This window comes from Drosophila persimilis, unplaced genomic scaffold (genome assembly GCF_003286085.1).
Source record: "Drosophila persimilis strain 14011-0111.01,24,50 unplaced genomic scaffold, DperRS2 tig00000856-arrow-arrow-pilon, whole genome shotgun sequence".
Classification (NCBI taxonomy): domain Eukaryota; kingdom Metazoa; phylum Arthropoda; class Insecta; order Diptera; family Drosophilidae; genus Drosophila; species Drosophila persimilis.
This window is the reverse complement of record NW_020825362.1, coordinates 418,526-445,728: the sequence shown is the minus strand read 5'-3', so window position 1 is coordinate 445,728 and position 27,203 is coordinate 418,526. Positions and strand designations below refer to the sequence as shown.

General features: G+C 47.1%; 3 protein-coding genes and 3 pseudogenes across 3 annotated transcripts; 4 read left to right on the top strand and 2 right to left on the bottom strand.

The window, feature by feature from the left end:
- Positions 1 to 857: 857 nt before the first annotated feature.
- Positions 858 to 1,944, top strand: LOC113566710. The gene is made up of 4 exons (XM_026993527.1): positions 858 to 915; positions 1,055 to 1,242; positions 1,656 to 1,764; positions 1,826 to 1,944. The coding sequence occupies exons 1-4, from the start codon at positions 858 to 860 to the stop codon at positions 1,942 to 1,944; spliced, it is 474 nt and encodes a 157-aa protein (XP_026849328.1).
- Positions 1,945 to 1,975: 31 nt separating this feature from the next.
- Positions 1,976 to 4,998, bottom strand: LOC113566709 (NF-X1-type zinc finger protein NFXL1-like). Its single transcript, XM_026993526.1, is given in 10 exon segments — positions 1,976 to 2,482; positions 2,542 to 2,997; positions 3,052 to 3,235; positions 3,302 to 3,642; positions 3,701 to 3,817; positions 3,877 to 3,993; positions 4,052 to 4,210; positions 4,270 to 4,754; positions 4,757 to 4,898; positions 4,981 to 4,998. Coding segments are annotated over 10 exon segments (2,445 nt in total). The 3' UTR covers positions 1,976 to 2,056.
- A 1,115-nt stretch (positions 4,999 to 6,113) lies between these two features.
- Positions 6,114 to 8,018, top strand: LOC113566711 (annotated as a pseudogene).
- Positions 8,019 to 8,264: 246 nt separating this feature from the next.
- LOC113566712 lies at positions 8,265 to 9,050 on the bottom strand (annotated as a pseudogene).
- Positions 9,051 to 9,223: 173 nt separating this feature from the next.
- On the top strand, positions 9,224 to 9,573 carry LOC6601909 (annotated as a pseudogene).
- Positions 9,574 to 10,389: 816 nt separating this feature from the next.
- LOC6601912 (mucin-5AC) lies at positions 10,390 to 22,241 on the top strand. The gene is made up of 6 exons (XM_026993540.1): positions 10,390 to 10,479; positions 17,018 to 17,155; positions 18,284 to 18,599; positions 18,673 to 18,910; positions 18,972 to 19,134; positions 19,198 to 22,241. The coding sequence occupies exons 2-6, from the start codon at positions 17,066 to 17,068 to the stop codon at positions 21,922 to 21,924; spliced, it is 3,534 nt and encodes a 1,177-aa protein (XP_026849341.1). The 5' UTR covers positions 10,390 to 10,479; positions 17,018 to 17,065; the 3' UTR covers positions 21,925 to 22,241.
- Positions 22,242 to 27,203: the final 4,962 nt, after the last annotated feature.

The window sequence follows — 27,203 nt, the reverse complement described above, 5'->3', positions numbered from 1 at the left end:
GCATATGACACTAGATTTGCTAGCTGACTAACAGTCTTATGGGCGTAAGCATTAGACTTTGTCAACTTTGTTGCGAAGAGAGAGACAGCATGAGAGACTAACGTAAGAACTTAGTGTTCGTAGTCGTCTACAGATACGTGTCCCAGCTATCAATCGAAGAACTGAGGCACTATATCTGTTTTTTTCCAACGCACACAGGCAGCCAGCTATCAAAATTGGATCTGAAAAGTGTATCCATGTATCGTTTCTGCCGCAGCACTGCTTAGTGTTGTTAAGGTAAAACAAACAACAGAGGCTTATGGGAAAGCATGAAGTAAGCATGCATTAGCTGGAATTTGCTGGGAGCAGAGCAGCAGCAGTAGATATAATCGATAGTATTACACTTTTCATTTGGACTGATAACTGGAGCTGCGGCTGGAAAGGGGTTAGCAACACTAACTTATCGTTGCATCTTATCGTTTGTAGCAAAGTCCAATGAAGTCTAATGTCATACGCCATTAGCAGTTCGTGTAATGTCATACGGCCATAAACAATGCAATGAACCGATACGCGGAAAAAGTTGAATTACTTGGAAAATCCGGAAAACTAAATTACTAAATTCTTATGGCTGTGATCTAAGGGTACGCTTTAGGCATTGAGAGTTTAGGACTGCATGGATCATGAGGTAGCGAGCCAGACTCTTTCATCGATAGTCAGCCGGTCATCGAAAGTTTGCGTTGAATAAATCACAGCAAAAATATTAAAGTTCGTTTGACCGTCGAGATGTCTGGGGGTCTATCCGAGGTGGTGTCCGAGTATCTGGACAAGGGATTAGTGCTCGTGATTGCGGACTTGCTCAGCTTAATCACAGTCTCATCATGCTGGTGATCAAGGTGCCGCAAATCAATACCATAAGGGAGAACAAGTCCTCGAAAGGTAAGCCAGCCGCCTCCCACATCTAGTCCGCCCACTCACATACCACTCTTCTACGTACACACGTACATAGGTATAAGCGTACTGGACTATGTCTGGAGCTGTTCAGCTACACAGTGATGATATCCTACAACTACACCAGTGACTACGACTTCCTCCTACATGGAGTATCCTGTGCTGCTCCTGCAGGAATACGTCCTCATCTACTACGCCTTCAAATACCAGGATCTGCTGGGCAAGAAGACGCAAATAGTTGCCATCGCCTATGTGATCATAGCTTCGCTCATATACCTGAAACTCTTTCCTATTATCATTCTCACATTCTTGGTGGTGAGTAATTCCATACATAGGGTCAATTGATAGCGTCTATGTGCACATTCGTCATTGATTAGAGGCTTTTGACGGCAGCCCACCACGATTTTGACTAGATAGCCGTCGACGTAGTTCAAACATGTTTCCCGGACACACCGCCGCCACTCCAATTAGCTAATTATGTTTCTGTTTCTATGATTTCGGTAAACTAGTTGGTTTGTTTTATGTTTTTTTTTGTCTCCGACATAGATAGGTCTGTCTGTCCGCTCTTAACTGGGAATCATCTTTGCCCAAGGTCAACATTTATTGTTGTATAATGTTTGAGCAGCTATTTTTACTCTCGCCGGTGGTGGTCGGCCCCCTTGACCACCTGATATATATATTTATTCAAATAATTGCTTCCTCTTTACCGTCCATTAGCCTTTCTGCAGCCCATTGGGGCAACCAGCAAGGTGCTCCAGCTGCTGGCCATACTGAGGACAAAGGATGCCAGCTCCGTCAGCCGCACTACGTGGGCCCTGTCGGCCTTCACCAACATGAGTACGTAGATATCGAATCAGATCCAAGATCATCATTAAACTCTCTACCCAATCCCTTCCAGCCCGCATCTATACGGTGTATGTGCAGTCGCATGACTGGATGCTGCTCTCGAACTTCCTTATATCGACGTTCCTCAGTGCTTCCATTTCGCAGCCGCCTGCTTCTACAAAAAGAAGGTAAAGAAGGCCTAAGATTCACGCTCAAGATTGTCTATCAGTCGTTGTTGTAGTTTATTCTAATCCGTTTAAATTGATATAATAAATTCATCTTAAAAGTGTTACGTAGTTGTCCTTTAACTGTCCGCATAGAATGCCACCGCAATGGCTCCCAGAACAATCATTACCGACGCTACATAAATGGCCGTTTGTTCCCAATTTATTTTCGATTTGGGCGGGCCCACATCTATAGTTCTGCGTTCTTTGTGCTTGCGTTTTCCGAATTTCTGTTCAAACTTCTCCAGTTCCAGTCGATTACGTTCCTCCTCATTGCGGCGCTTCTGCTCCAGATGCTGCTGCTCCGCCGCCTGAGCACGGGAGAGTTCGGCCACACAGCTAGAGTCGCACTCCAGCGACGTTTGCCCAGCCCGATGCTTGTCGCAAGCGATCTCCTGCTTGAGTCTCTTGCAGGCACAGAAAATGCGAACCTTCTTGCGACACAGATCGGGACTAGGGCACTTGCCAGAGTGGCATATTGACATGCATCGATGTGCGCAGGGATACTGCAAACGCGAATCTTTATTAAATGGAATCTCTGGAATCTCAAACTTAGGGAACTCACGTTCTTTAAGCAGCGATTGCCGCAACTGCGGAATCTCTCCCTCCGATCAATTATCTCCTGGACAGTGCCTGCCTCATCGAAGTACTCGCTGCACTTGTACACCAACTGCGTGAGTCCGCAATGGCACTTGCTTTTGATCACAAAGCCGCATGGAGTGCACGGCGGCGGATGGCAGCCTTTGGGACAGGCGTGTGCGCAACCCGTTGGACGAGGAATGATGCAACCCTCCTCGCATGTGGCACAGCCAGCCTGCTGCTGCATATCTTGCGGATTGGACACAGAATGACAGACGAGTGAGCATTTGTGATTGCCACAGTTGAGCTTCCGCGAGCATTTGCGCTGGCAAGAAGTGGGCTTTGAGTTCCAGCAGGGCCAAGTGGCTACCTCGTGGCCTCCAATGCAGGTGACGCTGACGCTCTCCTCGCAGCGTGGATGTGGCAGTGATTTGTATTCATACTAAAGGGAGACTGGATGAAAAGGAGCTCTTGTTATCATGGCAGTTTCCCGTACCTTTTTGGTTTGAGGGCGGGCCGCATCAGCAGGCCGGTTCACTCTGACGGCCTCGTGACAACGCGCCTTGCAGATGTGTCCACAGCCGCTGTCGGAATTTGGAAGAGCACATACCTGGCCACATGGCGGACACTCACCTTTGTGGCAGCGATGTTTAATGGCATGATGGCATTTCGCAGATATACTGAAATTTTTCCGTTCCATTGGCTTAATGGTAGAGTTTTGCATGAGGGATTACTTCCTTACTTACCGACAAAGCTCCAAGCAGACGATGCGCGCACTCTTCTCTCGCCCGCAGGGCACACTGCGCCGCGTCTTGCCGCAGCGGCAGTTGATCTGGGACTCCAGTTTGCAGGGATAGCAGGGCCCGTTGTGGCACACGGACTGGCACTTGTGCTTGTTGCAGCTCAACTGCTTGCCACAGATCTTTTCGCAGGGCGGGCACTGATCGCCGCAGCACTTTCTGTTGCAGGCATGCTTGCCACAGTCACGCATTTGCTTGCACTTGGTCTCGCAGGTGTGCTCCTTGGAGCAGGGCAGCTCCTTCTCATGAAGGCCACATCGGCATTTCTTCTTTGTCCTCACTGGGCACTGGAATGGCAATTGCAGCAACTGGGACTAGGCTTTTTAGGTCGAAAAAATGACTTACCGAAATGCAGTTGCCACGATGACAGCGCTGAGTGCATGAATGCTGACCGCAGGATAAGAGCTTCTGACAAGTATCACCACAGGTTTCCACAGCCTCGTTGCAGGGCCGCATTTGGCTCTGCGGAAATTGACTTTATAAGACACGAGAGTTGCTCGATTGTTGCCATTAGTACATACATTTTTTCCACAGGGACATGTCTTCACTTCCAAGGGACACTCTCCACCACCGCAGGGTCCGGCATGACACACCTTTTCACAGGTGTGCAAGCCACAGGCGAACGTCGCTCCACAAATCTGAAACATTTCACCAATCCTTTACGTGATTTCCTCGATTTAGGTGTATATCGCTCACATTTGTGCACTTCCATTTCCGATCAGAGCAGCTTACGACCTTCGACTCTCGCTTGCACTCGCATGGCTGGTTGCTCTTGCTGCTGCAAGGCGGACACTGTCCTGGTCGATGGCATACTTGGCTGCATCTGTGCTTCCCACAGGCCAAGAGCTCTTTGCACTGCAACAAATATGGCTAGAGTGGAAAGGAGGCTTCATCACATTGAATAATTGTCTCACCGTTTGCTGGCACTTCCATTGCTTGTCTATGCAGCGCATGGAGCGCGGAGTGGATTTCCCACACAGGCAGGAGACTTGCGCCTGCTGAGCACAGGGCGGACACGGCCCCGGATGACAAAGGAGCTTACAATCGTGACCGCACTTTGGCTGGAGTAGCTTCTTACAAATTTCGCCACACGAATGCGGTACTAGGAACGGCTGCGACTGCGGATTCTCTTCCTTGCCGCAGAAACAGTTGTATTGCGTTGGTTTCTCCGCCGGCTGGTAGTCCCTTCGGCACTGGGGACAGCACCAGTGCAGCGATTTCTGGCGCTTGGGCGGCACAAACTCCCCCAAATGATTGTAGTGGCCCTGATTCTGGTTCCCATTCTGCTCCGCCCTTACTTTCATCTGCATCATGCTGTCATTGGCCCACCGCTGAATGCAATTGAGGTGGAAGAAGCAATAACAGCTCTCACAGGACCATATCGGCTCCACACGTCGATGCTGCCAATGCAGATGAGGCAAGTGGCCGCTCCAGAGTGGAGGGTGTTTTCCAGGAAGGTAGTAGTGCGGGCGACATCTTTGTCACTTCCCGGCTTTCCACTAGACCTACCGGACGGTCGGTTGGTAGTGCTTGTATAATTGATCTACACCCAAATTATTGAAATCAGAATAGATAAAGATGCTGCTTGGACACGTCACGGCTGTGGGGTGTAAAGCGAAAATTACCCCAAAATTGTTTTTCATCCAGTTCCCCCCTCATCTTCAGAGCTGGAAGCGTAGGCGTATAACAAGTTTCTGGGCAATTTTTTCCACTTTTGCAACGTTGCACATGGTAATTTTAATACAAATTATTTGGCGTGCACAAAAATATAAATTTATCTATCGATAAAAGAGCTGGAGAAGCCCGATGTCATCGATGTTTTTAGATTACATTAGATTACACTAGAAGCAACTTATGGGCTATTTACACTATTATTAATATGCTTGATCTAATGATAAATTAGTTTAAAGTATTTGCTTAAAGGATTTATTTAAGCTGCTCTTCCCTCAGTGGTGATAGTTGACACGATAGGCACAACAGAGATAAAATATTCGGAAATCGAACAATCGAGAGGACCCCGATCTCGTCTCTTGTAGAGGAAAACCCAGAGATACAACCACTGGACAGCTGATGGAGGCGGCCCTGACCTCTTCTCTTGTAGAGGAAAAGCTAGTGATAGAGTCCCTGACCAGCTGGTGGAGAGGACCCCCGATCTCGTCTCTTGTGGAATGGAATACATGCGGCCTATCATGATGTGCTGCAGCCAATTTAAGAGGGTTGGACGTAAGTTGTGGGCCCGCAAGACTGCCAGAGAAATACTGCTTGAAGAGAAGAATAAAATAAACATATTTATATTAATGCCTCTTAATTAATTAATTTAAATTAATTAAATTAATTTATTTAATGCCTCGTTGTGACATCGGGCTGAAATGAATTTAAATGTAATTAATACTTAATTTAATTTAATACCTTGATATAATCTTACAGCTGAAAGGTATTTGATTTGAGATCCTCAGCGGGCTGGTCCAGGATGGCGAACGAAACTTCTGCCAACTTAATTCAGTCAGTTGCTTAACAACTGCAAGATTGTATTCTTATTGGCTTTATACATGTTTCCGCTATTAATATATGTACTTTTGACAACCTTACTAGTTGTTAAAAGATACAGGCAACAAATATCATAAAGCAACTGTTTGACTCTTCCTGCCCTGGTTATCAACTTAACATCTGATCCAGTTTGAGAGTGCGACACCTGGAATAGCTTTCACATAAATTACAAGCAAAAAAAAACTTAATCATTTCCAGACGCGAAAATATATAAACTTATCATAAAATGAGTTTCCTCAGCTACATGTTCGGCCCCAACCTGTACATGGAGTACCAAGGGAGTGCCGGGAGCCACAGCGAAAGGTTTCGAGAGTGGAACTGTTGAAAAATTTGGGGAAAACATATACTTTCCACGGTATATGTGTACTAATCAAATTGAATGGAATATATCAGCTCTTAGCTGTTTACTCATTCAGCTGTCGGTTATGTGGTCGGTGGGCTACTACACATCGCCATTGATTGCCACATTCCTCTACCGTCGCGGGTTACTTTGTTGCCGATCGATGCCGACGCTGGCCAAAATCACAACCAGCGTGGGCCTGCTTGTGATTATCTCGCTGGTTATGCGCGGATGTGGCCCGCAAGCAATCGCGGGTCTATTCGAACATGATTAAAGCCTTGGAGGCGGCGCGGGCCAACAAGACCACTGGAGGTGCCAGCGGGGAGCTGCGCCCGCTTCGATATGACTTCAGCTCGTGGCCAGTGGACTTTGATGTGAAATCGTCTGACAGGGTGAGGAGACCAGATCATTACACAATGAATAGCAGCGTAACTTTCCCCATTTAGGGATACAAGACGCTGCTGTTACTTGCCAGCCGACGGGAGCCGCTGCGTTTCGCCACACTGCCTTGTGAGGTGATTGCCTACCTGGCCATCAACACCTTTGGACTGCCCATGATCTATCCCGGGCTCAGTCAAGCTGTTGGAGAAGTTTATGCGTATGTAATACTGTCTTAATGTCTGAATGGTCATAACTTGTGCGGTTATTCAGGACCCATGTTGATCTCAGGACGCGCAAAACTTGTCGAAGACGACAATGGAATCCGCTATAAAATTAAGACAATCGACTCGAATGAAATTGACACTCTGTTTATCGACAATCGTGGCGATAATGTGGGCAATGGCAAGACTCTGATCATTTGTTCCGAGGGAAATGCGGGATTCTATGAAGTCGGAATAATGGGTACTCGGTGGCCCTTAAATACTCTGTACTGGGCTGGAAACCATCCTGGATTTGCCGGCAGCTCGGGCACGCCATATCCCCATCAGGACAAGAATGCCATCGATTCTGTGGTACAGTTTGCCATCAACCATCTGGGATTCTCTGTGGAGGATGGATATTATATTTTATGGCTGGAGCATCGGTGGCTTTAGCACATTGTATGCCGCATCCATTTATCCAGATGCCAAGGGTGTTGTCTTGGATGCCACCTTCGATGATGTCCTTTATTTGGCTGTGCCTCGCATGCCGTCCCAGGTGGCCGGCATTGTCAAGACGGCCATTCGCAATTATTGCAATCTGAACAACGCCGAGTTGGCCCGAGCAGTTCAACGGACCCATTTCGTTCATCAGACGCACTGAGGATGAAATTATCGCCGAGTAAGATGGGTTGCATTTTTATTCTATTTATATTTATAATGGTAACGCGTAACCATTTTCTCACTTGTCTAGGGACAACCACATTGAGACGAATCGCAGGCACTTCTTGGTTTTGTCTGTGCTGAAGCATCGCTATCCAAAGATCTTTGGCGTTCCCCAGTTGGCACGTATCAAAGGTCTGTTGTCGAAAGCCCTAGAGCCGCTACAGCATCCCGGCATCCGAGGAAAAAGCTGAGCATGTCGCGCCTTATTACTTATGCCTCCGATGAGGGCAAGTCATTCCCCATGTTGATTGGAGCCGACTACTCCGAGGAAGTGCGCACCAACATGGCTGTATTTTGGTTATGCTTATCTATGAGGGCCAGTTCCTACAAATGTTCTATGGAAATAACTCTTTCTATTTTAGTTTCGCAAACATTTACGTGATTACAACTCCACACACTGCACCCGTTGCCAGGGGAATACTTCACCATGCCGTGGGACATACCCACCGAGCAGGATTTCGTATTCACCTAGGCCTACCATAATCACAACTCTCTCTATATTAAAATGTATTCGATTGTGGTTGTGGCAGTTGTGCTTAGATATTAGTGAAATGGTTTTAGTCCTTTTTGCATTTTGACTGCTTAATAACTTATTAATAACTGGAACAGCCGGGAAGCTGTTGTACAACAAAACATGCAACATACAACACACCACACCGTGGTGTTAAACTGTAACGTCTTGTACGTACTATATACGAAATAAATGTCACAAGCTAAATACGGATCTTGTTCGTTGGTGAGCGTTCTTTCTATTTCACTTATGCACCTAAAACTAAAAAGTAGCTAAAGCCTACGAGTTCTTCTTGGAGCCACCGAAACCGGAGAAGCCCATTATGGCAGCCATATCATCAGGTATTCCTCCGGAACCCAGATCGCCGCTGTCATCGGCCTTGCGCTTGCGTTCTTTCCTCTTCTCCTTTCTGTGCTCCTTGTAGCGTTCCTCCTCCTCTTTGGCCTCGCGCAATCTCTGTCCAGCTCGTAGTCTTTTTGCTTCTCCTCCATTTTCTTTTTGTTCTGCTGGAAGCGCTCCTTCACCTGGTCAACGGTGCTGCGCTCCACCTTCATGGACATGCCCCAGATTGCGCTGGTGTTTCTTTCCATTGATGTGATCCAGGAAGTTGATCGAGTCTTTAACAACGCAGTCGCACACATTACAGTAGTAGCCGCCAGATTGCGAGGTCGGTGTATTCTTGTTTATCACAACGCTCTTGCCCAATTTGCTGTCCAGATCTACCTTATAGTCGCGTCGTTTAAGGTTTTCCCGCTGCACAGGCTCTATATATCAGAGGGAAAGTGGTAAGGATTTGCTTTTCGTGGCGACCAGACCACTACTAACCTTCTTCTTTGGGGGGCCACCTGGTTCAGCAGACGCTCGCGGCAAGCTTCTCGTATTCGTTCTTGTCCCATTTTCTGCGGTGGTCATCGGGTCGCATCGTCATGTTGCTGCCTTAGTTTTCTTTTTGTTGTTGCTAAATAATGGTAAATAATAACTTAAATAGAGATGAGAGTTTCTACTGAGTGCGATGTATCGAATGGAAGTGGATGTCCAACGAAAGTGTATCGATATTGGCTAATCGACTATCGACAGCTTATTGATTTTTTCACATCGAGCGCCTTCATAAGTTGGATAAAGTGGAAATAAAACGGATAAAAAACAGGAAACCCGTACAATCACACTTCGAGCATTAAAAAAATCCTTCAAGTCTTCAGCAATGGGTGCAGCATTTTTTCCTGTGCTGTTTTTCACGGCGCTTTGGGGAGCTGTGGGCATTGGAATGCCAATTATGACCCCAAAGGGTCCGCCACCAGAATTTGATTACGCTGCATCCTTATGCTGACGGCCGCCTGCTGCTGGCTCTTCTGGCTGTGCTGCTACATGGCCCAAATGAATCCTCTGATTGGCCCCAAACTAAAGCGTGATGTCGTCGCCATGATTGGCAGGTCATGGGACATGAAAATCGTCGATGGCTAAAATGGGTCTCCTCCAGTATCCAGTCAACAGTATTTAAGGTGCAATCCTATCTCAAGTAAAAGAATCATGTTGAAAAAGTGTATTTAAATTATGTTGAAAATAAAATGTAATCTAACTGATTGCGGGGTAACTATTCAAATATCGGAGTATCGCGCTCGCTTCAGCATTGCCATGCCAAAGAGAGCGGGTCAGAACGAGAGAGAGAACGAGAGAGGGCTGGCGAGTGCTGCCATTCTAGCAAACTTCTGGCTATATCTAGCATTTTTTAAAGTGGAACTTAGCATTTTTTAGGATTCAATTAGCTTCTTTAAGCATTAATGTATGTTGAAAAATATAGACAGATATCTGTTACGTATATAGAGTAAATGCTGCCAATACTACTATACTATGATACTATTGTATCAAAGGAAGGATAGGATAGGATGTTGAAGTGGAAAATGTTCTTAATTTAACGCTAATTTAAATCACTATAACGACAAAATGTATTACTTTTGAGGTGAATTTAGTCTTAACATAATTTTTGGTTTATTTTTTTTCGGTGTTAGCCATTTTGGCTTTTATTTCTTTTAATCTAGCTTTTTTTTGCCGCTGAAATTTTGGCTGCACTGGTGCTGGCTGTTGCGCAGACGCAACTGACTCTCTCTAGTGGATCTCTATCCATCTGGGGACCGCAAGACTGTGATTTTGGGGCCACTGTCTTCAGTTTTCTTTCAGTCACGGACGCGATCAGTTGTCGTGAAATGCTTATTCTTTTGCTGTGACAAGAATTCCGTGAATATCTCAAGCGATAAATGTTGAAGTAGGACCAATTATATAGCCAAGGGTCTAAGGGAATCTGTGCAACATTCGTGATTGAGTTTTTAATAAAATAGCTTGCAGGAATTATTATTTTCGGACATAGCCGGCATACCATCAAATGGAACCGCACTTCTTCTGCTGCCTAGGACGATAGTAAATCTTTGTAAGTATTTGCAGCTTTATTAAGTGGAATTGCCCAGGACTAGTTGAGATCCCACACTGCGATCACACACTCTCCCTAAGACCAAGCAAGCGGAGTGAAGTTCATAAACTAGTTAGACACATACATTAAACCAGAAAAAGTAGTTGAAGGTACAAAACTGGTTACATTACTCAAAACGAAGTCTTCCCCGCGGCCAAACCAAACCAAACCAAACCAAACCTCACCAATGCCGGAGTGTAAGAAGTAGAAAACGATGAAATGTACAAAGGTCCACGGGCAAGAGCAATAATCGCGCATAAACGAGCTGGCGAAGCTCAAAAATTATGGATGTTAAAATGAAAATGGCAATAAAAGGGGCCCCAGACACAGACACAGGCCCAGACACAGACCTGGGACCCCCGGGTAAGGCAGGGAGCCAGGGAACTGTTGTAGTAACCAAAACCAGTTGAAATACCATTTTACACAATGCAGACAGACAATAAAGAAATTAGAAATTAAGATTCCACCCGAAAAAAGGGCGGCAAAAAGCAAAGAGCCAAAGAGCACCTACGTCGTTCGCTACTGGCACCAAAACCCCAATAAAAGTGTAAGGAACGACAAAACAAAAGAGTGTGCGCTGTACAGGTGAATGTCCAGAGAACTGAAACAAAAGCCGGAGAACGTTTTGTTGTCCGCTTTGGTCGGTTGCTGGTTCTTTATATGTCGCTAACCGCGCAATTACCACGTTTATGAACTGGGCCAATTGACAGTTCGGACCCGTTGGCCACAGAGCCAGCCAGAGCCAGAGCCAGAGAACACCATCATTATGTGATCCCACAAACGGCGATGAGTGGGTCTTGTCGTCTCCCATGATGACGGAAGATTGCTGTACTCCTATCTCAAGATCTAAGCGTTTTGCCTCCGGAAATTGATTTTTGCTGTATGTGGCTAACGTTTACTGTTCGTGTTCTATTCACTGACAGGAAGAAGCTGTTGTGTTTGACCCAATTTTTAGGCGAGGCTTCATAATAACCGACAATTTACGCAAATTCACTCCGTCCTACTGCTCCTCCTCCTCCTCCTCCTGACTCATTGATAACTGCTGCAGTCTGCCGGTGAAAGTCCCAAAACACTCCGAAGCTGAGCCAAATGACTCAGACAGACTGGAGAGCGACAAACCACAGAGTAGCCTCGGACAAGGCCAAGACAGGTTGCCAAATCCTAGACGCCGAAAACACACCCATATCTGTATGTCTCTCCTGTCTGTCTATCTGTCACCAAAGTATTTCTTTTTTTTTTTTTTTTTGGTTTTTCCTCTGGCTGGTTTTGGGTTTGGATAATTTTCACCTGAAATTAATTTCACTGAGGCAATGAAAATTTTCATTTTTTCGTGTGTCGGAAGTGGATCAAAGACAGAAAGACAGAAAAACAGACAGACAGAGGCCCGGCCCGAGAGACCAGAGAAATAGAAATGCGAAAAACCAGATTCAGATTGAAAAATTATGTACATTTTTACGAGCATTGCTTCGGTGTGCGTTTATTTTGATTTCGTTTTCGTTGTCTTGTCTCAAATTATTCATTTACGAGTTAATGAAACACTTTCGCTCGTTAAGAGGCTGTCCCGGAATCCCAGGCCGAACCCAGATCTTGGGCCGTCTTTGATCCCCCGCCACCGTTAGCGGTCTGATCGGGGGCCGGGCGTGGGATTCTCTGGCCATGCCCAAACTGTTGAGAATCGCAAATTGGTCAAGAAAACCGAACCTCATCATCATGAAGATATGCTAGCCTGGCCCAAATTGGCAGCTTTGCTGATCATCTGTGCCGCACGATTCTCGGACGGCGGCAAACAACTCAAAATGACAGAGACAGACACAGACACAGAAACGCAGACGGAATCAGAGACGGAGTTGGATTTGGAGTCGGAGACGGAGTCGGAGTCGGAGAGGGAGACAGAGATAGAGACTCTGGCTGAGCGATCAGATTGATCTCTGCAGCTGGCTCGGTCTTTGGCCTGGCCTCCGTGCCGGGGCGAAATAGAACATAACGCTAAGCTGCGACTAAATTGCATTCAAATGATGTAAAATCGCCTCTAATGGGCTGATCTTTTGTTTCGCCTGTCGGGCCGAGGCACCACTCGGTCGTGTGGAGTGGAGAGTGAAGAGTGGAGAGGAAAGCGACCTCAAATTCAAGAGTTCGTTGCGGTAAAGAAAATGCACTGGATTGGATTGGATTGGATGGATGGATGGAAAACATTTCCCCACACAGGCAGAGCAAAATGAAATACAGTCGTCCCATGCCGGAGAATGGGATGGGGGATGTGCGTGCCGCGCATGCGGAATCGCGGCACTAATTGCAATTCGGGTTTCTTATCTGCTGAGTGCGTCGATGCATACTAAGAGGAAGCGGACACAGCCATGGCGACATTTGCATTAGGCATGGACTCGCGCTAAATGGAGTTATCTGGAACTGGTGTGTGTTTTTCCCCAATTTCTTAAACCATTCAATTGGGGAGTCATAAATTTGAATTTCTATTAGAAGAATCCGATAATTATCGATATTAACACTTGATTAACGAGCTGAACAGTTCTATCAGTATTAGATTCTTTAAGCTATGAAGAAAACGTTCCCTTCCTTCAATTAAGATATACATGTCTTACAAACGTTTTCCAGCTTCGCTGACAAGTCACCCGCCAAGCATTTAGCACTGTTGTTAATACTGTTACCTCAGCCTAACGGTTTTCACTCCCTGACTTTACACTTTTCAGCCTTTTCATGGCACTCATTCTCGATGGTCTCGGTAGGGGCAGGGGCAGGGGCATTGGCAGGGCGCCCTAACCAATACGTCAACCTGTTGTGCTGGAATTATAGCCAGCCTGGAGAGTGTGGAATGGGGAGGGTACTAGATACAGTGAGTAATCAAGTTCCCGAATTATGCTCGAGAGCACACACACACACACATACACACATGAAGGGTCTCGGTGGGGAGTGTGTGGGAAAGAGCGGAGGAGCATCGGCAGATTTGTTGGTTTTTTAATTAGTTTGTTCGTCGGTTAAAGAGTAACGGTGAATGCTTTTAATGACTCTGCGCTCTGCGCTCTTCGCTCTACACTCTCCCAGCCCGTTGAGCATTCGCGTGTCGTTCCCTAAGCTTAGCCCCGGTTCCTCAGAGGTTGCGATACTCTCCATCCACCACCCTCTCTCCGCCTATCTTCAGTTCTGTGTTATTGTTAATGTTATGCCAGTGGTTCTTTCTTGTCAACTTTTCCCCTCCGTTTGTCGTAAAAATGAAATGCACTTTTAGTTCCGCACAAATCGTAATGGAGAGGCAGAGGAAGAGAGGGAGAGGATTAGAGGAGTGACGCATTATATTACTCGGTGTACATTTGTATTCCGTATTGTTCTTCTCCTTCTCTTCTTTCCGACCAACAATGTTGTTCTGCTCCAGTAAAAGGCCTCCGCAGCGCCGTTAGAGCGATTATGAAACTGCAAATGTTGCACAGATTGCTCTCCACGCATACATATTCATCGCTCAGTGGCTATAAAACAATTAATTCATTACACAATTAGTGGAACACGTTACTTATTAAAGGCCTGGCAACCATTGTGCAATTGCAATTGCACCCACCTACCTGTTGCGTACAGAGCCACAGAGCTGTATTCGCCTTGGGTATCGGTTTCAGTATCGCTCATCAATTTTCTCCTACTTTTCGTTAGAGCTTATCGGTTTCGTTTCTTTTTGGCCGGAGGAGGATTGCATAAATTTGCACATTCCACAGTGTGTTCCCTTAACAATTATGACATCTAGCAACAGTCAAAGAGCTAGCGGTATCCGAATTTTATAATGAAGCCACCAGAAAATACATGTCTGGTCTGCCAATTTGCCATCACTTTCAAATTAGACGACAACAAAATACACAAATAAATAAACACGAATACGAATACGAATATTTCCCCTTTTGATGGGGTTGGACTGCATTGTTCGGATGATTCAATTTTCGATTTTCTAGTTTGAAATGAACTTTCCATTTCGGTGCTTTCTGATAAGCATCCCATTGACATCGGTGCCACTGCTATAGAGCTGCCCCTGCCTCTTACACACACCTGTCACTTTTCACTTTCTTCGTGGCCTCGACACTTTGTCGGCGGCTATTATTATTGAAAGTGGTCGTGGATCTGGATGTGGATGTGGATGACTCTTCTTAATCTGGCCAAAAATCGCTCGCCTGCGGTCGGGGGGAAATGCCAACGCGCATTCGGACACAATAGAGATGGCTATGGATATATCTGTTCATTTTGGGTTTATTTTTGTACGGCAAACGGGTTAATGGCCGGTCGGCCGACTTCCGTTAGACGACGCCCGTGAATGGTAGACATTTTTGCAGCCACTGTCCAGCTCAAATTCTCATCAATCATTCTTTGGCTCTTTTTCGTCGATCTGTCCGTCCCGTCTGTCTGCCAGCCTGTCTTTCTGTCTGTCTGCCTGTCTCTCGTTTCGTTGCAATGCCTTGAACAATTTCACCGATAGAGAAAATCGGCTAATGCGAGAAATTTAATCAACTTATGCGTGGACGACGACGTCTTAATACTTAACGTTAAAAAAAGCACTCTGCAAGTGAGTGTGTGCCAGCATTATTTTTGTCTTTTATTTTATTATTTTTGTTAACTTTTTTTTTCACGCGGCTCAGACGTAAGTCAATTTATTCTTTCTTTCTCCGTTCGAACACACACACACACACAAACAAAGACGAGAGGGAGAGAGGAGTACTCGTACCAGTTACCAGTTTTGGTTTTGGCTTTTGGCGGCCTGTCTCGCTCTCCGCTCCCCATAGCGGCTGCGCGCATGCGCATCTAGGTCAAGCGCTGATGGGATGCCTATGGCTCTGGCGATGGCTTGGCTATGGCTATGGCTCCCCAAGCGTTCTAACTGTCATGGGAGCAGTAGGGTACGTACTACGTACTACTACAACGTACTGGAAGAACCTCTCTCTCTCTCTCTCTCCCCACAATACACGTGTGCCTTGTCTTGGTATCTAATTGTGCTTGTTCTTTTCTTCAATTTGGAGTCTTTTTCTGGTACTTGGAGTCCGCTTTTTGGCGGTTTTTTTATTAGGGAAATGTGTTTCCGTTCCATTTCAGTGGTAGTGGGAAGTGGCTGGCAGCAGATAGGACAGAATGGAATGATGGAGTTTGTCACGGGAAGAACCATCTGAAAGATACTATTACAAACGATTAATGGAGATTTCCATGTCCCTAGGAATAAGCTAAGACACACACTAGGGTTCCAAGTACACTTTGAAATGACGAATATGATAATAGAGACCCCCATATTGGTAGCCCTATCGGTTCCACTTATTATATTATTTATTTTCAATACTCGTCCATTGATTAGTTTCTCTTCTCGCAGAAACAAAACACCCAAGCGCAGACCCCGACCCAGACCCAGACCCAGACCATCATCAAGAAATTCCAAAAATAACAGAACTTTTACTTTTGGCAGTTAGCAGTTAACAGTTTGCAGACGAGACTTTGAGAGCTTCGAGCGCCTTGGGGCCTTGGGACTTTGGGGAGCCTCATCGCTAACGATGGCTTCCCGCACCGAGACTATTTTTACCCCAACCCAACGTTTTCTCCTCTGAACTCTGCTTTGATTGCACATGTACTACATTGTGGCATTACGAGCATTAATACGCGTGTATCGTACATGTGTATATGACGGTGGAACATGCGGAGTCAGGCATCGTCTTAACCATCTCCATCTCCATCTCCATCTCCATGGGCATCGCCATTCCCGCTGAACCGAAGAACTGGTTTCTGGGTACCACTTCGGCGTGGTGTGGGCTGATCCGATGGCTGGTTCGTTCTTCGAGATGTTATTGTGGCTCTGCCTGACGGCGGACGGCAGGCGGCAGACGGCAGAGAGTGCAAGGTGGAAAATAAGTGAAAATTCCGAATTTGTAGGGCTCAGCCAGCAAGCGTATCAAAGTGTCAGGGAATTCTCTAATTAAATCTTCTTTTTATTATTTTTTGTTTTGTTGTGGGACAGCGCTTTCGCTTTTTATGACTGGTCACCTGAGAGGTCTTCGCTGTTCCCCTAACAGAGTGGTATCCCAATTAATTATGGAATTTATATCATGCTACATTCCTTCATTAAGATATTTCAAAGCGGGTGGGGGGTCTCGGGAGATGGAAATGGAAACGTTTCTGCGAGGACTTTGAGAGAGGCTGGGTTCGAGCTCGAGTTCGGAAAATGCAAATAGAAACCGGTTAGAGACTCTTTCGTTGTTCTTTTCTTTTGCGAAAAGTGAGAATTTTCGTTTGGCTAATGGGATGGCCAAACAGGATTAGCCGGTTCCTAGGCATGCTGGCCCATTAGCATTAGCGAGCATTTTCACGGAGAGAGAACGGGCCCGAACGAGCCCGAACGAGCCAGCTCACTCGCACTCAGAGTGGGCTCAAAAGAAAGCAAATCCGATCCGATCCCCCCCACAAAAGTCCAACGAAAGTGAAGCATCAATAAAAACATAATGTAATCCCGACTTACTTTGTTATTATCTTTCAGAACCCCCGATCAGCGATTAGATCACCTTCAACGCGTAACGGCACAGACATGGACACGGTCTATGGGACAAAGAAATACTTCCAGAGTCTATCGGGTGTGAGTGATATATACAGAGCGCAGACGACATGTCGGCAAATGGTGAGTCGTTTATCACTGGCCACACAAAGGGGGGATTACTGTTATAGTAGAACCCAACTCTTGGGAATATAATTAACATACCGCGGGGGAATTTGGGTCTCGCCTGAATAGAGAAGGCCTGTCCATTTATCGCGATCAGAATCTCTTTTGTAAATAGAAATGTTACATCAACTGAGGGTTTTCTTTCGGATCCACTCAACAAAGAACGCAGCATGCATATTTATTGTTTGTTTGGGATCTGGAGTTGGCTCGGGCTGTTTGCATTCCTCATTCCTCCGATCCCCATTCTCCGTTCTCTCGTTTCCCATTCCCCATCATCAGCTGCCAGACTAGCGACTAGCGACTAGCGACTAGCCTGGCATACTCGTAGCATAGGTAACCAGCGAGCCAAGCACGAGAAGAACAACGTTCTAAAAGGTGAATGACTTTCTCTGCCAGAAGCAGCCACGAAAGAGGAGGCACAGAGACAAAGAGAGAGAGAGAGAGAGAGAAGAAAACGCAATGAAAAGAGCCAAGACGAGAAGTTGGCCAAAAGAGAACGCGGTGCGTTCTGGGGGAAGGGTAGAAGGCAACTCAGGAAGTGCCCTGCAGCTAATGAATGTTAAATGGTAATCAAGAAACAATCAGACTCTCCCCGAGAGGTGCCTGGAACTATGCGGATGGGTGTCGCACTCCCATCGGACTCCCATCCCATCGCTCCCAGTGCTCCCAGTGCAATGACTTGTGTTCCCAGGCCAGGCTAATTAAATGCACCCGATCGTAGCAACGGACCTTAACAAATCATGACAAGTGTCGTGTCGGTGAGAGGTTTGCGGTTCGACCGATTGCTGAAAATGAGGGCCAAGTGGGCCCGTTAGAAGTGCTTAGAATGCGCGGATTCACTTCCGAGAATGAGATCTCAGACTAGCAGCACAGCAGATTGGCTGCTGTGTGGCTCTGTGACCCAAGAAAGAAAGTCGCCAAAGGGCCGAGAAAGTTGTCTCTCGTCTCCGGATAATTATCTAATTAGTAGCTATCGGGATCAATTGGCAATGGGCCGTCTGGGTGGCAGTGGCGGTGGCGGTGACGGTGGCTGGCATGCTTTAGAAACACACTTACACCTTCCACTCCGATCTCCAATCTCCGCAGAGCACGGACTACACGTACCAGAACACTCTGGGGCGCAGATCCCAGCTGGGGGCCTACTACCATATGAACAAGCAGCCCTCGTACACGAACGATCATAGCATCAACAGCCAGTACGGGTACAATACGTGGGGCATTTGGCGCGATGGCCGGAACATTGCCCCGTCCACGTTCTCGGCCAAGACGCAGACGCAGTATCCAAAGAATCGCTCCTTCTCCATTATCCTGACCACGGCCGCTTTTATAGTCCTCCTGGCGGTGATCTCCATTGCGGGTCTTGCTTTCTACTTCAGCTCCATCAAGGCCACCCTGGAAGATCGTAAGTGTGCACACCCACATTCTCCGCAGTGGTAGTGGGATGTTTCTTATTAATCCTTTTTCTCATTCCACAGCAATCATGGGCTTTGAGGGTTCCTTCCGCATTGCCAAGGGGGATCTGTACTCGACGGGCCTCAAGTACAACCACACCACGACCTACAAGCAGAAGATCGACTTTTACAAGCGCTTTGTGGAGCGGTCCCTCACGGACAATGGCCTGCAGCCGCTGCGCACCGATGTCTGGGGATTCGGCGATGGTCCTCTGATCAAGGTCTCTTTCCGGCTGTTCCTCGACGTTCGCAAACTTCCGCAGTATGTACCCCATCTCCCAATCCTCTGCTTTGTGGGTTTGACCCCTCTTCGATCTCTGCAGGAATATACTGAGCGTGGAGGAGTATATCAAGGAGTCTCTGTTCCTGGAGACAGCGGCCACCAAGTCACTCTATCGCTCGCTCCGTCTGGACACGGAGTCTGTGGAGATCAAGCGGATCATGGACGAGCAAGTAGTGCGATCAGCGGCAATCTTAAAGGAGGCTGTAAGCAGGCGATAGCCCACCATCTTCCCCTGATCTCCACTAACCCTCTTGTTCGCTTTGCAGCAAACGGTGCCCACTAGTCAGACCCAGCTGGAGAAACGGCTCATGAAGAAGGGAACGCCTGCCCCGGCGGTGCACCCAAAGCCACCGGGCAACAGCAACACCACTCCCAAGCCCCGGAACCCGCTCGTTCGCAACCACTCCGCCGACGAGGAGCCGGAAATCGATGTTGAGAATGCGCCCGTCATTCAGGGCTCCTTCGAGGGATCCTTCGAGATAACCAAAACGGATGCGGACATTGCCCGCAAGAAGATCCCCCCTACCCGGGCCTACCAGAGCAGCAGCAGTCTGCCTCCTAAATCGATAGCGGTGACGCCCTACTCCCTGCGGGTAAAGCCCAAGAAGCCAGGCATTGAGAAGCTCACGACGATTGTGCCCCAGCAGCAGCAGCCTTCCCTGCCCCCTGCCACCACCACCAGAGCCACCACCAAGACGACTAGGAGGCCAGCAACAACAAGCACAAAGAGAACCACTAGCACTAGTACCAGCACCAGCACCAGCACTACCACTAGCACCAGCACAACGACAACAAGTACAACAACCACGACACCCAAGCCAACAACGACAACAACCGCTGCTGCAAGTACCACCACCAAGGCCCCAGCACCCAGCACCACTCTGGCCAGCACCACGACATTCACCTATCCCGCTGTGACCGTGACTGCACCCACACCCACGCATGGGAGCGTGAACCTGCCCAAGCTGGATGCGAATCTCTTCACCACGTATCCCATTCTGGACACCCAGCCCTGGCGTCCGATGCACCGTGAGGTGCCGGAGCTAATGCCTGGACCGCCGCCCGCTTTTCCGACCAAAACCCTGCCCATGGCAGGTGGAACCACGCCCACTGTCAATCATATACCCCAGAGGCGGATCGATGAGCTGGAGCTGCCGTTTATAGGAGACAATCCCACGCCACCGACAGCCGCTGTGGCGCCAGTGACCATCGACGATCCCTATGGGCCCATGTCCATTGCGGGATTCCTCAACCAGGGAGTACGCATGACCGAGACGAAGCATGAGATGCCAGGTGCAGGGCAGGAGCAGCCGGAGCAGGATATGCTCTTCTACCACAACTTTGGCAGTCCGATCTTCATGCCAGGCACTGAGAACATAGAGCGCCTAGGCGGAGCTCTGGTCGAGCCGCATCCCCTGCCGGTGCCCCTGATCGACGATGTCATTATACCACCATTCAAGCCGATCGATCCGACGCTGGGAACTGGGGACAAGCTGCCTTTCAACATCGATGCCAGCAACGAGAGGTTCGAGCACTTGGGCGGCGGTGTCATAGCCAAGAAGCAAGAAAAGCCGGAGAAGCAGGAGAAGCTGGAAACCTCCACAAGGCAGGGCCCCGTTGAGGTCACCACCCACAAGATCAACCACACCACCAGCCCTCCTCCTCCAGTGAGGTTCGTGGTTAGCAGCTCACCCAGACCCACGAGCGCGCCAGCTCTGCCGTCCCTGAAGCCGACGGACAATTCAGTGCTGGCCGACACCATTGGGGAGTTTTTCATGGAGCTGCTGAATCTACCAAAGGAGGGAAATGGCAATGCTACCACCAAGAGCACCACCCCGAAGCCAGAGCCTGAAACGGAGCAGGAGCAGGAGCAGGACCCTGCGATCGATGTTTTAGAGTCACGGATAGAGCCCGATGAAACCGAGACGCCGAAGCCGCACACTGGCAATCCGTCCAAGCCGAACTTTATGAATCTAAAGGAGCACATCCTGCAGCGCAATACCCCGTCCCTGATTCTGTCAAACGACACCCTGGCAAGCACAACAAGCGCCACTACGACCACATTCAGCACAACCACGGAGGAGCCAAGAACCGCCAGCAGCATTTCGAACAGAAACCGCATCCGAACGACCAGCGAGCGACCCACGATGATGGACGATTCCAACCTTTTCCCCTCGCACTCCAAGTGGGAGTTCGTCAACAGCTCGTCCGCGCAGAACTACGGACACAATGCGAATATGCGAAAGATCTTCAACAAGACGCTGCAGGCCTGGGTATCGGAGGACATTGACAAGTCGGAGAACCTGACGCTGAACGACATCAAGACGCGCATCAACAATGCCAGCAACATACAGGACATTTCGCTGATCTTTGACACGCTGGCCTCCAAGCTGGGCATCACCCCGAGTGTACCCAACAAATTTCCCCCGTTTTCCCAGAACAAACTCAAGCATCCACCCAAGGAGGAGTCAAGAGTGAGGCCAGTCCTGATTTCAACGACCACGGAACTGCCAGTCCAAGAATCGAGCGTGAAGAGCTATATAGACCAGCGGGAGCGGGAGCGGGAGCCATTCATTAAGCCAATGTCCAGTTTTATGGACGATGGGTCCTCAGAGATGCTGGGCGCAGCCATTCCAGTGGTCGGCGAGGCGGAGGTGGAAGTGGTGGATCCGCTGAAGTACGAGGAGCTTCTGAAGATCTCACAGTTCGTCGAGCCCACATCCACCACGGAGGCGAGCGTGCATCGCTTGGTCACCCTGCTCCCCGTGCGCTCCAATTCGGGCATTCGCACCTACAAGCCCCCCACCGAAGACTTTGAAGCGCAGCGCAGCAGTCAGAGCGGACCTTCCGCCGTTTCCAGCCAGGGAAAGGGCAGTGGTGGCGGTGCAGCAAACATACGGCGCAAGATCAACCTAAACCAGAGCCGTAGGTTCGGCCAGCCCCCTGCCGAGGCGGTCGTTAAGGGCGGCATCAAGGTCACAGTCAAGAAATGAAATGATCATCGAGCAAGGACAGAGTCGGCCAAATAACGTCAAGATGAGATTACAAGAAGGAAGTTCTACGACAAGTGTAGGCTTCAGATTAGTTTGCAGGATGTAGGTCTTTGGAAACGATTTGTAGTAGCTCTAAGTAGGGAATATAACGTTAGTTAGATCGTTAATCGGAACGTGCAAATAACAAAATCTTGTTCGAAAATTGTTCGCTCGAGGATAGAACAATTTTGGAATGACAATTCTTGTTATACATACTTTGGCGATATCTGTGTGTTGCCAATCCTCAGTATTTAAGATTTATTATATTAAATTCCTTGTTTAAGTGCGAAATCAATATAATTTACTTTGTATACGAAGCTATGATTTAAATACATCATTTTTTTTGGAATTCAGTTCATTTCAATGCGATTCTTATGTTAATGTTAGATTTGGATGTGTATAAGTCGGTAGCATAAGTTTGCACTATTTATTAAATGTGAATAATTTATTATTTGATGTTTCTTTTCGATTTCCATTAGGCTAATGTACTACGATCTTGTACAAATTATTGCAATGAATGTAGACTTAAATTTCGAAATTTGCGCGTTTACGGACAGACAAAATCGTAAGTCTTCGGAATATATAGCATTATCTCAGACAAATATGGCCAGATCGGCGAACGGTCAGCTATCCCAGGATCGTGAGGGTCCTGACTGTCGATCGGCATCAAAACCTCGACTACGAAAATGAGGCCGATTTTTTGAAAATTTAATGATGTAACCATCATGATTTTTTGCGAAAATCGTGAAAAAATGGATGTCCTTTTTTTCCGATCGCAATCGATTGGCAGGACTCTTCTGATCACGAAAAGACATGCCGCACCCCGATCGGCTGCCGTATTGCAGAGATATAGCGTACAGAAGAAACCAGTATTTCAAGGACATGCAAATCGTAGTTTTTGGAAGGCTATATCTCACACAAATATGGCCAGATCGGCGAACGGTCAGCTGTCCCAGGATCGTGAGGGTCCTGACTGTCGATCGGCATCAAAACCTCGACTACGAAAATGAGGCCGATTTTTTGAAAATTTAATGATGTAACCATCATGATTTTTTGCGAAAATCGTGAAAAAATGGATGTCCTTTTTTCCGATCGCAATCGATTGGCAGGACTCTTCTGATCACGAAAAGACATGCCGCACCCCGATCGGCTGCCGTATTGCAGAGATATAGCGTACAGAAGAAACCAGTATTTCAAGGACATGCAAATCGTAGTTTTTGGAAGGCTATATCTCACACAAATATGGCCAGATCGGCGAACGGTCAGCTGTCCCAGGATCGTGAGGGTCCTGACTGTCGATCGGCATCAAAATATCGACTACGAAAATGAGGCCGATTTTTTGAAAATTTAATGATGTAACCATCATGATTTTTTGCGAAAATCGTGAAAAAATGTATGTCCTTTTTTCCGATCGCAATCGATTGGCAGGACTCTTCTGATCACGAAAAGACATGCCGCACCCCGATCGGCTGCCGTATTGCAGAGATATAGCGTGCAGAAGAGACCCGTATTTTATAGATACGCAAATTCGAATCTTCGCAAGGCTATATTTCAGACAAATAGGGCCAGATCGGTGGAGGACCTACTCTCCCAGGATCGTAAGGGTCCAGACTGTCGCTCGGCATGATGATTGATCAAGAATTTTTGCGAAAATCGTGATGAAATGGATGTCAGGGCAATCGATGTTACCCACTGTGGCGTCCGGCTATCGTCGTGGCATAATAAGCCTGCTCTGACGCCCATTCATACGCCGCCTAATCAAGCGATGGGTTACAGCTTCAAAACGCGTAAGTGAATCAGTATATAATTATGGACATATTTTAAAATATATGTATCTTCCTTCACAGAGGACTTATGTACCCTACGCCTTACCTCAAACCGAGTCGTGTCCGATTACCCCCCGCCAGACGGAGACCTATCCAAGCATGAGCGAGGCGTATGGGAGACAGACCGAGTCCTATCCCAGCCAGACAGAATCGTATCCCAGCAGGATAGAAGTGCACAACTACAAGATCCGAGCCTAGCAAGCCATCGTCATCCTTCGACCTGGCCATAGACAGATCTCGTAGTATATAGTAGTATAGTATACGGATATATAGTAGGTAAAATTGTCTATTTGTACTAAGCTAAGTTTTGATGAATAAAACTATTGAAAAATCATCCTTGCTGTATTCTGTATCGGGGGAGACTATTCACATTACAAAAAGGCGTGAGACGCCCAGATCGGTACACAAATGGCGGAATAAACGAATTTTTTTGATTGGGGAAAAGGTCCTTGATCCTTAATAAGGACTCCATTAACTTTGGGACATTTTTTCGATCACAGGAAGCCATCGCACGCCCAGATCGGCCCACAAATAGCCCATAAAACTAAATATGTATGGTAGGGGTTGTTGGAGTCCTTAACGAAGGATCAAGGATATTTTTCTGATCATGGCGGACCATGGCACGCCCCGATCCGACCACAAATAAGAAAGAAAACAAGATATACATGTCTAGAGCAAATATCCTTGATCCTTGGTCCTTGATAAGGAATGCATTAGATAAAGGAATCTATTCCAAACCCAGGAAGCCGTCGCACGTCGCGATCGGGCCACAAATAAGGGAGATCGGCGAACGGTCAGCTGTCCCAGGATCGTGAGGATCTAGACTGTCGAACTCTTTCAAAATCTCGCCTACGAAAATGAGGCTGATTTTTTGAAAATTTAATGATGTAACCATCATGATTTTAGGCGAAAATCGTGAAAAAATGGATGTCCTATTTTCCGATCGCAATCGATTGGCAGGACTCTTCTGATCACGAAAAGACATGCCGCACCCCGATCGGCTGCCGTATTGCAGAGATATAGCGTACAGAAGAAACCAGTATTTCAAGGACATGCAAATCGTAGTTTTTGGAAGGCTATATCTCACACAAATATGGCCAGATCGGCGAACGGTCAGCTGTCCCAGGATCGTGAGGGTCCTGACTGTCGATCGGCATCAAAATATCGACTACGAAAATGAGGCTGATTTTTTGAAAATTTAATGATGTAACCATCATGATTTTAGGCGAAAATCGTGAAAAAATGGATGTCCTATTTTCCGATCGCAATCGATTGGCAGGACTCTTCTGATCACGAAAAGACATGCCGCACCCCGATCGGCTGCCGTATTGCAGAGATATAGCTTGCAGAAGAGACCCGTATTTTATAGATACGCAAATTCGAATCTTCGCAAGGCTATATTTCAGACAAATAGGGCCAGATCGGTGGAGGACCTACTCTCCCAGGATCGTAAGGGTCCAGACTGTCGCTCGGCATGATGATTGATCAAGAATTTTTGCGAAAATCGTGATGAAATGGATGTCAGGGCAATCGATGTTACCCACTGTGGCGTCCGGCTATCGTCGTGGCATAATAAGCCTGCTCTGACGCCCATTCATACGCCGCCTAATCAAGCGATGGGTTACAGCTTCAAAACGCGTAAGTGAATCAGTATATAATTATGGACATATTTTAAAATATATGTATCTTCCTTCACAGAGGACTTATGTACCCTACGCCTTACCTCAAACCGAGTCGTGTCCGATTACCCCCCGCCAGACGGAGACCTATCCAAGCATGAGCGAGGCGTATGGGAGACAGACCGAGTCCTATCCCAGCCAGACAGAATCGTATCCCAGCAGGATAGAAGTGCACAACTACAAGATCCGAGCCTAGCAAGCCATCGTCATCCTTCGACCTGGCCATAGACAGATCTCGTAGTATATAGTAGTATAGTATACGGATATATAGTAGGTAAAATTGTCTATTTGTACTAAGCTAAGTTTTGATGAATAAAACTATTGAAAAATCATCCTTGCTGTATTCTGTATCGGGGGAGACTATTCACATTACAAAAAGGCGTGAGACGCCCAGATCGGTACACAAATGGCGGAATAAACGAATTTTTTTGATTGGGGAAAAGGTCCTTGATCCTTAATAAGGACTCCATTAACTTTGGGACATTTTTTCGATCACAGGAAGCCATCGCACGCCCAGATCGGCCCACAAATAGCCCATAAAACTAAATATGTATGGTAGGGGTTGTTGGAGTCCTTAACGAAGGATCAAGGATATTTTTCTGATCATGGCGGACCATGGCACGCCCCGATCCGACCACAAATAAGAAAGAAAACAAGATATACATGTCTAGAGCAAATATCCTTGATCCTTGGTCCTTGATAAGGAATGCATTAGATAAAGGAATCTATTCCAAACCCAGGAAGCCGTCGCACGTCGCGATCGGGCCACAAATAAGGGAGATCGGCGAACGGTCAGCTGTCCCAGGATCGTGAGGATCTAGACTGTCGAACTGTATCAAAATCTCGACTACGAAAATGAGGCCGATTTTTTGAAAATTTAATGATGTAACCATCATGATTTTTTGCGAAAATCGTGAAAAAATGTATGTCCTTTTTTCCGATCGCAATCGATTGGCAGGACTCTTCTGATCACGAAAAGACATGCCGCACCCCGATCGGCTGCCGTATTGCAGAGATATAGCGTACAGAAGAAACCAGTATTTCAAGGACATGCAAATCGTAGTTTTTGGAAGGCTATATCTCACACAAATATGGCCAGATCGGCGAACGGTCAGCTGTCCCAGGATCGTGAGGGTCCTGACTGTCGATCGGCATCAAAATCTCGACTACGAAAATGAGGCCGATTTTTTGAAAATTTAATGATGTAACCATCATGATTTTTTGCGAAAATCGTGAAAAAATGGATGTCCTTTTTTCCGATCGCAATCGATTGGCAGGACTCTTCTGATCACGAAAAGACATGCCGCACCCCGATCGGCTGCCGTATTGCAGAGATATAGCGTACAGAAGAAACCAGTATTTCAAGGACATGCAAATCGTAGTTTTTGGAAGGCTATATCTCACACAAATATGGCCAGATCGGCGAACGGTCAGCTGTCCCAGGATCGTGAGGATCTAGACTGTCGAACTGTATCAAAATCTCGACTACGAAAATGAGGCCGATTTTTTGAAAATTTAATGATGTAACCATCATGATTTTTTGCGAAAATCGTGAAAAAATGTATGTCCTTTTTTCCGATCGCAATCGATTGGCAGGACTCTTCTGATCACGAAAAGACATGCCGCACCCCGATCGGCTGCCGTATTGCAGAGATATAGCGTGCAGAAGAGACCCGTATTTTATAGATACGCAAATTCGAATCTTCGCAAGGCTATATTTCAGACAAATAGGGCC